Genomic DNA, 10,379 nt, shown 5'->3' with positions numbered 1-10,379 from the left:
TTATAAGATATAAATAAGAATTTTATTACATTTTTTTTTAAAAAAAACTAATCCATACATATCAATTTATTATATCTTAGTGCACGAGACTCATAATTATCCGGAATATATTTTGGCTTACACGGAGTGTCATGTTGACATCTCATAACATGTTCTCATAGTGGTGTTATGAATCGTCTTATTATGTTCATATAACAAGATATATAGAGATCTAACTCAATAGGCGGGTATCACTCCGTAAATATGTGATCTCCCATCGCATGCCAGAGATTGATATATTCTACCTGAACCATCGACCAATCATCGTCCAATGATTAATAACATGTAAGTCATCAAGTGTATCGATATCATTAAGTATGTGTTAATGCAGTCTAAATTGATGTATTGCCCAATCAGGGCAATGCACCTCAATAATGACAAAACAATGTATAAGGACCATTATAATCATAACTCAGTACCCTTCATATATAATGGAGATACTCTTCCAAAAACATTGTCGATGCATAATGTCCATATCACCTACAAAACCACACTATATATATATATATATATATATATATATATAAACATTAACACCCAGAAAAATAAAGTTAAATAAAAAAATTAAATAATTGAGTTCACGCACATTTGGTGAGGCTTTTGTGAATCCAACTTGTCCTAATTAAACTCGTGAATATGAGTGAGATTTTCTGTAAAACACCTAGATGTCTCCCCAACCTAACTAACATGAAAAATAATTATAGTTAATTTAGACATTTTTTTTATAGAAAATTTAAATTTTATAAGGTATTCATAATTATCATTTCCGAGCTCCAATTGAGAGTTGCGTTCCCATAATCATGTCTAGTATTTTATTTCTCCAAAAATCAGGGTGACCAATGTAGAGATGCTCCCACAACCATAGCTTCATATTCACGATAAAAAATTAGTAAATATTTAAAATAAAAATATTTTATAGAACTTAATATCAAATCATACATGTAGGAACAATAAACATCCACCAATTTGTTTCATGTTTGACATGCATGCGTGACAAAACTGTCAGTACAAATATGCAAGTATCATCAAACCCCAACCATAGTTATGAATGGCAATAAAGTTTTTTAGAAGTGATAGAAAGCAATATGGAACTGCATTGCCTATCAAACTAGTGAAGATCATGACCTCAAATATATGCATTATGTATGCTCTAGCATAATAATGCAACACAACCTTTGTAACACCCTCTAGTGAAGTCTCAAACTCTCCGTCAACCATGTCAACCTAATATAATCTCTTTTATATCCATTGGGGGAAGATAGTCTTCCCAATAGATGAAGATATAATTAACCTTTATTGAAAGTTGTGAGGCTTGTAACAAGAGCTCTATCTATTAGAAGGCTCAGTAGCATGACTACATCTTGTAAGATCGGTGTCATCTCTTCAATATCAAAGTGAAATGTGTGAATCTCTTACCTCTACCTCTATACTAATGCTGCAATCAAACCATTATAGACATTTATACCTTTTAAATGACTCATCTAAACAAATTTAGCTATAATGATATAAAAACAGACAAATAAGTTTAATCAAACCACTCTAATATTTTCATCAAATAAATATAAACATAAGTATTAACAACATTTATAAATTTACCGTATAACCATGTTATATATATAAAAAATTAACTTACTTGTCGACCTCAAATATCTTTAGAGCAGTGTTTAAACTATAATTTCAATACGAGAAATCATCAAGACTTGGATATAATAAAGATTTGTTCTCTCACTTGCCGCAATATCCTCTTCCCTAACTCGCACTACGACGTATACCAATGGAAAAAAGTTTGAAGGATAGAGAATAAAAGCATAAAAAACCAACAAATTAAATAGAGAAATGGAATGAAATAAAAGTCTCAACTTTAAATAAAAATTTCCGTTTATGTGATCCATTTCGGCATGTTTTCCTATTAATCATTACACGACATAACTCATATTTGTTTTGTGTTCGTTCTTCTCTGGAATCCATCTCGTTATGCGAACGAGTGGATCTGCATCAACTTTTGACATCCTTCAGCACCGAAGAATGTAACCAAAACGGTTATGTACATCATCCAAAAGCAAGTGGACCCCTCCACGTTTTCAAGTCACGTGTGGGCACACTCTTATTATCATTACTTATATTTTTATCTTGTATGAAAACACCTTCTCTTATTTTGCGTAAAATGGAACGCTGTTTCACTCACCTGTCTCTTTCAAAACCAGAATCAACGCTGTTTCGCCCCCAGTCAAAGTTTTAGTCCAAAACATTACTAATAACTACCTAGTCCCCCCCCCCCCCCCCCCCCCCCGAGACATTTGCGACTCTGTCCAGGCTTGATCCCATGGATAGACCACAGTCAGAGATCGGAAGGAGGTGGAGAATGGCAAAGAATAAAGAAAGGGTGCAGTGCCTGCCACCTGTGCCTCCCATGGTGAGACCACCACCACCCAATCCAGTGAAGCTAGCAGCAATAGCTGTAAACTTGAACATACGGCTGAGATCAGCAGACATGCCTGATGCAATGCAAGAGCGTGCATTTAGGTGCAGTAGAACACTCCTTGATGCTACAAGCCTCGAGAGCAAGAAGCCGAATCCCTCACATATTGCCATGTGTCTGAAGAAGGTATGCAGACTTTCCATGGCTTCAGCCTTGATAAATGATGTTTGTGTGTAAAATTTGCTCTAGTACAACAGCCTGAGCAATTTTTGTAAGCATAACTGCATAAGTTCCAAATATAGCATCATTTTGATAAAATGAATGTGGCATCTATTGATACTAGCTAGTTCAAGTGAATGCACATTTCAATTTGCTGGTAGGAAAAAAATTGCTAGTCTCCCTATTATTAGTTTATTAGATGGCTCATTAGCAAGCAGATAGGTCAAGCAGCCATACCCCCACCCTCCTCTCCTCCCCTTCTAATACTTTTCCTGACATGAAAAAAGATTGCCCCACAAACGTTAGCCATGACTAATTGACTAGTGAGATCAGTCATTGAGGAGGAGTACAAGTATTAAGGGAGCAACTTTTTTAGGGAGAACCTATAATGACTGTCAAGTTAGGCAGCTCTAAAGACTGGATAAAATAGTCTATGGTTATCAAGTTAAAAGGAGATTATAACTTAGGTTTGAATTACGCATCAATTCATGATGTACAGATTTTAGGCTTTTGTCGTTGCACTAAACAATGTACCTTTATTTCCTTACTGGCATACAATGAATTTTTGTTCGAGATTCTTGGACAATTAACTATGAAGCCCAATGTTTGCAAACCTTTTTGAGATTTCTTGATGTAGCTTAGCTGCCAACAACCAAAATTATTTATGTAATTGACCTTAATTGGCTTCAGCATCTTCTCCTTGTCTCTTCTTAACCAGTCCTTACTTACAGGCTTTTACAAGGAACCTTTGGCACTATAGGTGTTCATCAGGCAGACCAATTTTTTTTCTTGTTTTCCTTCTCATTTTCAGGAGTTTGATGAAATTTATGGTCTGGCATGGCACTGCGTTGTTGGAAAGAGTTTTGGATCATTTATTACTTGCTCAAGTGGTGGGTTTGTGTATTTTTCTGTGGACAACCTGTCTTTTCTTCTATTCAAGACAGAGGTTCAACCAGTGAAGAAGCCACCTCCATTGCGCAAGCTCGATGCATAAAGTGGTTATGCTAATGTAAATGTCTGTTTCAATTTTAGGCCCATGAGTCTGCGTTTTGTGGTCAAGGAGTAGGTTGTGCTAGTACAGTATATGTTTGACCTGTGCAAATTATAATTCTGATGCTTTATTAATTACCTTTTCTCCTTCCTTTCTTCATTTTTTGGTACGTTTAGTTTCCATTACAAGTGGCTAGATTTTCTTTATTCGAGTAACATTAAAATCTTATAAATCCTATTTGAATTTGGATTCGGGTCTTTATTACTAGTATTGGATTACTACAAGGCAAAGAACCGGCAATGTTTTTCAAAAACTACACTCTGACTATAATTGATTTGATCAGAAATCTCGTTAGTTTCTCGCTGCTAAAGAAATATGAAGAACGGTGAAGACAGTCAGCCAATTTCCTTCATGGCAACAAGGGACGGTGATCGTGATTCGTGAAGGTGGCACAAAACCATGCAGAAGCAACTCTGCTTCTTCTTCTTCTTCTTCTTCTTCTTCTTCTTCTTCTTCTTCTTCTTCGTATATAGAAACTTTTGCTAATTATGATTCTTCTTCCAGCTCAAGCTCATCAAGTGTAGCTGTTTATTGGGAATCCTGCAAACCTTCTTTCCAATGCGTTGATTTGGGATCAGAAACTGTTGTAGACAAAAGTTATGGAATGGGAGACCAAGATAAACAAAGGAGATGTGGTGTCTTCTAAGGAGTAGAGGACAGAGATCGGGAGCTCCCTAAAAAATGATGGCTTGTTTCAGATTTTTTGGTTTCTATTCTGTGCTTGATAGCGTTCTATAGGTTCTATGTTCCAATTCTGTTTTGATTCGTCTCAGCGAACTAAACTTTAGTTGCTGGTTATTATGTCTAGGATTCAAGGCTGTTTTTTTAGACAACCTTGTGCCAAATGTGTTTTTTCTTTCTGATTTCATGGCTAGCCACGAGCCAACTTTTCCTCATGTTTATTTGATGATGATATCGTTTGATTAATCAACCAACATCGATTGCTAATAATAAAATGGTGGGAGGTCGCGGATGAGGAGGAGAATGTGGATGTGCTGGTGGTGCTTGTGTTCGGGATGATTATTCTAATTATCGCTTTTTTGATGATGAAGCAGTAGTGCAACCTATGAACCAATTATTTTCTGTACACCATAGCAATACTATAGTTTTGCATTGTGCAGTGTTGATGGCTCTTTTCCTTTGCCTGCAAAATCCAATGATATTGCTGCAAACAAGAATGGACAAGGGATGTGATCTGCCTTCATACAGTGTTTCCAGTTCTTAAATATTTCTAGCAGCTGAATTAATTAATGGAGAGGAACAGAACATCGTTTTTGTTTTAATTCTCTCTTTCTATATGTGTGCGTGTGTTAGGAGTACTGTTTTTTTTTTTTTTTTCAAGCAATTTATGTAATTGCTCTCATTAAAGAAACAACAAATTGACAAAATATGAAATACTCTTTGCTTTGATTTTTCTTTGGTTCAACTCTCTGCGAATTCAAATCCAAGATGATAACCTCGAAAATAAACCCACATCCCACCTAAGTCAACATGTCAAGGTCTATTTTACATAAAACAGGACTGTGATTGATTTATGTTTTTGCCGTTTTCTGAGAATTAGAAATTTTGATCTGCATGATATTGAAATTAACGAGGTTCAACAAAATTGATCTTATACCATGATCACTCTGTTAGTGTTATGTTTTGAAGTAAAAGTTCATCTAGGGAATTTTCACAAATACAGAAGGATGGCAACTGTACAAACTGCTAATCACAGAAAGTAGCAATGAAATTCTACCACGTATTATATAGCGGTTAATTTTTGAATCATGGGTTGGCAACCCTGAACAGACGCACAGATATGTATATGAACATTGTTGCAATCTCTCTATAACTGCTTTACATAAAAAAGGGTTTGGAATTTCTCTCTAATCTCCTGCCTTTGAAAAATCCTGACTTGAAACTCTTGTCTTGGCCACATGTTGATATTTGGTAAAATGGCACCAACATCACTGACTGCACGTTTCCAACAATCTGTCACTCCTGCTTCTCTTAGAGCCTATCTTGCAGAGTTCATCTCCACTTTCTTTTATGTGTTTGCAGTTGTAGGATCTGCCATGGCTTCAAGTGAGTGTTGAATAACACTTGTATTCTGTTTAGTTAAAAGGGGTTGTCGTGATTATCCATTTCTTGTTGTAATATGTCAGTCTAAATAATCCTCGTTTGTATTTAAATCAGTATCGTTTTTTTCTTTTTTCGAACGCAATACTAACATGTAAAATGGAAATTCAGGACCATTTGTCAATTCTGGTATGGTTTGTTTGATGATTTGTAAACAGAATTGAATTGGTTGGTCATGAAATAAGCTTAGTTGTGGACTTCTGTGGTTTTGTTCTAATGACATGCAGAGGTACTTCCAAAATATTGATCTGTGTTATCAAATCTGAGTGACTTGCTAGAAAGTTTAGTCCCTTTCTTCTTCTTTCGCACTTGAAATACACTAGAAAGAGCAAAAGACATGATTTAGTACTTTTCTTGCAAGTAACGGTTGACAAGTTTCAAGGCTGATGTTTGATTTGGGTGTGTATGTCAGGGAAATTATTGCCAGATGCAGCAGCAGATCCATCCAGCCTAGTGATAGTAGCTATCGCGAATGCTTTTGCACTTTCCTCGGCGGTGTACATTGCTGCAAATGCCTCTGGAGGACATGTAAATCCTGCTGTCACATTTGGCATGGCTGTTGGAGGCCACATTAATGTGCCCACTGCTCTATTCTACTGGATTTCTCAGTTGTTGGCCTCTGTTATGGCTAGCATTTTCCTGAAAGTGACCACTGTAGGACAGGTAATAAAATCCCTTCGCATTTTTTGCAAGTTGGATTGGATAGCATCTTCTACCTGGTTGGAATTATGCACTAACAATATTTGCTTACATTTTCTTGTCCTGCACCATCACTAAGACGTAATTTCTATTCTGGAATGTTGTAGCATGTTCCAACCTACACAATTGCAGAGGAAATGACAGGATTCGGAGCATCCCTGCTAGAAGGTGTGATGACATTTGGTTTGGTGTACACTGTTTATGCTGCTGGAGACCCTAGACGTAGTTCTTTGGGTGCCATTGGACCTTTGGCAGTAGGTCTCATGGCAGGAGCCAATGTCTTGGCGGCTGGACCCTTCTCTGGTGGCTCGATGAATCCAGCATGTGCATTTGGGTCTGCAGTTATTGCCGGAAAGTTCAAAAACCAGGCAGTTTATTGGGTGGGACCCTTGATCGGAGCCTCAGTTGCCGGGCTTCTCTATGACAATGTTGTGTTCCCTACTCAAGCTCCTGATTCTGTCAGGAGGGGGGTTTCAGAAGGTGTTGGAGTTTAATTGCGGTTTGCTGTGATTGAAACTTTGCTATATATTTTCTTATTATTTGCTGCTTTTTTGGTCTTATTTTTAATCTTAGTGATGACAATGTTCCTATTTATTTAACTTCTAATCGTTAATAAATTAATCACCATTTATTATTTGTCTTCTCGTGTATTGGAATCGTGGTTGTTTCCTCATGTTTACTTCTCTCATACATATAATTCCTTTACTTGATTTTTGGCGACCGTTTCTCATCATTTCCAGATCATAGCTGCAAGCACACATTTTCCATAACAAACAAGCGCTGCCTTTCCTTTCTTTTTCATTTTTTCCCAAGAAACAACTATCAATCCATCCTAAAGCGTGATAAAAATCGATTCTTTTAAACTCATCTTGGTCATCATGAGCCATAGCAAACCCATCTAAGAAAGCCACACTGCCCTTCTTCTTAATCCGACCCAAAATTTCTTGTTCAGCTTCCCTCGTCTCCTCCTTGACCTTCTCATGCCCAGGGCCCCAGAAGTACCTCGTGCTTGCTCTCGGATATAATGGGCCTATCACCACATAATCAACCCCATCAACAGCTGAGATTACCCCATCCTTTTCTGATTCAACTTGATGTTTAATAAACAAAACAATCATCATCAATCCATACTTAGAGGCCCTGGCAAGCAGGTTTGCAGAACTTCGTTGCCCAGCAGGAGGGTAATGACAACAACAGCCAGCCTTTTGGGCTGTGGAATGTTACAAAATCCTGTAAAGGCAATTCAAACATGGTAGTTTCAGAAGTTTCATTTATATATAAAAAGATTCGATTGATACCTGCAATGTCAAGGCAATTCAGGATTCAGTTTACACTAATTTTATATTTTTTTTTATATACGTAACGTGAAAAAAGTGATGTGCTTGTACTTTTTATATTGGTTATATTTTATTTTCTATTCCAAAAATAAATTCACTTCTTCCATATATTTAAGACGCATGGGTTGACTCTACTATTTTTCATTTACTTCTTCCATATTTATATACGATGAAGCCTCTTTCTTAATCTTAAAATAAAATAATATAGAAGATTCATATCCAAGAACAACCCTAGTTTTTCCAAAAGTTTTCTTCTGTCTCTAAGTCTTTTTTAGTTTTTGTAGAAACTCGTCTGCCTTCAATTCGAGACATATCATCAAACTTCACTAATCTATTGATATCTTCAAAGCTATAACCAACCTTGACCGAAAGCTTGTAAGAGTTGGGATCAAATCCATTTGCCTATTTATTAAAGAGTTCTTTGAGATTTGCAACCATTGACTCAACTTGATGAACAAACATTTTCAATAAAGATTTTAAAAATTTAGTCAATACGAGATTGATAGCTTGCAAGGTTAAGTTTTTTAGTCCTTTGAAAATCTCCTTTTTATCCTTAGTGGAAGAAGATTGACCCTCTTCTCTTTTTGACACTAGGATATAGTGTAAGACCATGGCCTTACTTGATACATTATTATGAACCAAGTTTTTTACTACCTTTTTTTTATTATTATTTTTCATCGGACAAGTCATTTTTTTATTTGAAGATGACTTAGGCTCTTTTGAGCTTTTAGAGTCAACTTTTTTTTTTAATAGTAAGGTGGGAATCATAGTTTTTTCATCATAGTTGCTTTAAAATATAACTATGTGATGGTAAAGTGAATTTCAACTATGGTAAAAGAACTGTTATCTAACACTATCTTCCTCACTTATCAATTTAATAATACTTACAGTATTGATGAAGCGTTGAGGAGATAACACCATTTTCGTGTATCCATGATCATCCAAGTACCATGTTATACATAGTTTTAAGGTTTATGATGTGAAAAATACATTGGACTCTATATCTTCCATGTGTATCACAAGTCTTATCTTTCCCATGATATTTTTCTTGATTAAAGTATTGAATCATTAGATAATTTGGGAAGAGTTCATTAATAGAAATCTCAAGCTTTTTCATGGTTTTAAAAGGTACTATGTTTATAGTTAAGCCATCATCCATTAAAATATGATTCATCATCTTTTTGATGACATAACCTTTGATAAAAAAAAATGATGAATATAAAGTTTTGATCCAAACAACCTGTCTTCATTGTGGAAAGATATCTCGGTGAAGCATCATGAGGTAAGTTTGGAGAGTCATCATGGATTTTCTCTATGACTTGTTCAGTAAGAATTTTCACTCTACCAAATTAATGGCAAGCAGCGAATACATTTTCCATTCTTCTTAGCTCTTTTGGCATGTACTCATTCATTTTAATGGGCTTTCTTAAGCTTTAAGATGGAAAAATCTTATTTTTAACTAGTATGGATTTTCATCGTATCTTTTTGTGTATCGACTCATTAATTATATTCTTCACCATCAAGATTCTTATTATAGTTGGCTTTATCATCTATACATGTTTTTTCCTTTCTTTTTTACGAGTGAATAAAGTTTATTCGTTGCCACAATACTAAGATGAATTAAGCTTTAAGTAGCAACTTGAGGTATAAGAGTTGTACACAAAGCTTGACTTGAGGACACGTCAAAGCTTATAGGAAAATTGATGTTAAGTTCTATAGATTCAAAGAAGCCAAAACTTATTGCAGAGAATGAACTTAAATTCATTATAGTCGTGGTGTTGGAAGCTTCTATTTTTTCATTTAAAACAATGTTTCTATTCTCATGTAGCCTCATTATCTTGTCATTTAACACAAAATATTTCTTTAAAAGATGGTTGGTCAAATGATGGTAATTGTAATAATTTATGTTGTATATTTAATTTGTATTTTTAGAACGTTGATACTTGCTTTGAGCAAATCATATATAAGAAAAAAAAGTGTTTTTCTATGTCAAAATGTAAATAATATCCTAGAAAACAAGTTAAATTGAATGCATGTTCTATTATGTTATTTTTTTCGAACAAAAAATAATATAATATAAATACATTTTTCAGTTTTCTAAGTTGAAAAAATATTTTGAAATTTTTAAAATGAATATTTTTTTTATTTTTATTAGAAAAAAATTAAAAAAAAAGAAAAAGAAAACTAAAAAAATAAAAAATATTTTTTTTTACCGAATAGAGCTATAAAGCTCCTGAAAAAGCAACAACGAAGAAAGACTTGATCCCACGCCAAGGATTTTTTTAAAACATTATTCCTTTTAGTTTAAATTATTTTTTAATTATTTTAATATAATAAAATAAAAAATAAAAAAAATTAATTTAATATATTTTTAAATAAAAAATATTTTAAAAAATAAAATCCACCACGCTCCCGTTAAACACCCAGAGAAGCTCATGGTCATAAATAAGCAATAAGCAGATGCTAGAGCTGCGCTTTCATAGAAGAACAACTT

General features: G+C 34.6%; 2 protein-coding genes across 2 annotated transcripts; both read left to right on the top strand.

The window, feature by feature from the left end:
* The first annotated feature begins 2,319 nt into the window (after window positions 1–2,319).
* On the top strand, window positions 2,320–3,827 carry LOC133690486 (uncharacterized). Its single transcript, XM_062110746.1, has 2 exons — window positions 2,320–2,644; window positions 3,489–3,827. Exons 1-2 carry the CDS (start codon window positions 2,363–2,365, stop codon window positions 3,669–3,671), a joined length of 465 nt encoding a protein of 154 aa, XP_061966730.1. The 5' UTR covers window positions 2,320–2,362; the 3' UTR covers window positions 3,672–3,827.
* A 1,838-nt stretch (window positions 3,828–5,665) lies between these two features.
* LOC133690987 (probable aquaporin TIP5-1) lies at window positions 5,666–7,042 on the top strand. The gene is made up of 3 exons (XM_062111278.1): window positions 5,666–5,795; window positions 6,262–6,512; window positions 6,656–7,042. Exons 1-3 carry the CDS (start codon window positions 5,666–5,668, stop codon window positions 7,040–7,042), a joined length of 768 nt encoding a protein of 255 aa, XP_061967262.1.
* The last annotated feature ends 3,337 nt before the right edge of the window (window positions 7,043–10,379 follow it).

The sequence above is a fragment of the Populus nigra genome, chromosome 1, assembly GCF_951802175.1.
Source record: "Populus nigra chromosome 1, ddPopNigr1.1, whole genome shotgun sequence".
NCBI classification, from domain to species: domain Eukaryota; kingdom Viridiplantae; phylum Streptophyta; class Magnoliopsida; order Malpighiales; family Salicaceae; genus Populus; species Populus nigra.
This window is presented reverse-complemented; position numbering and strand designations above follow the sequence as displayed.

What these genes read in the sequence shown, in the direction of transcription:
- LOC133690486 (XM_062110746.1), top strand. Translation starts at nt 2,363, where the DNA reads ATGGATAGACCACAGTCAGAGATCGGAAGGAGGTGGAGAATGGCAAAG. An exon ending in TTGCCATGTGTCTGAAGAAG is followed by an intron (nt 2,645 to 3,488) that starts GTATGCAGACTT and finishes TCTCATTTTCAG; the next exon opens with GAGTTTGATGAAATTTATGG.
- LOC133690987 (XM_062111278.1), top strand. Translation starts at nt 5,666, where the DNA reads ATGGCACCAACATCACTGACTGCACGTTTCCAACAATCTGTCACTCCT. An exon ending in AGGATCTGCCATGGCTTCAA is followed by an intron (nt 5,796 to 6,261) that starts GTGAGTGTTGAA and finishes TGTGTATGTCAG; the next exon opens with GGAAATTATTGCCAGATGCA. An exon ending in AAGTGACCACTGTAGGACAG is followed by an intron (nt 6,513 to 6,655) that starts GTAATAAAATCC and finishes GGAATGTTGTAG; the next exon opens with CATGTTCCAACCTACACAAT.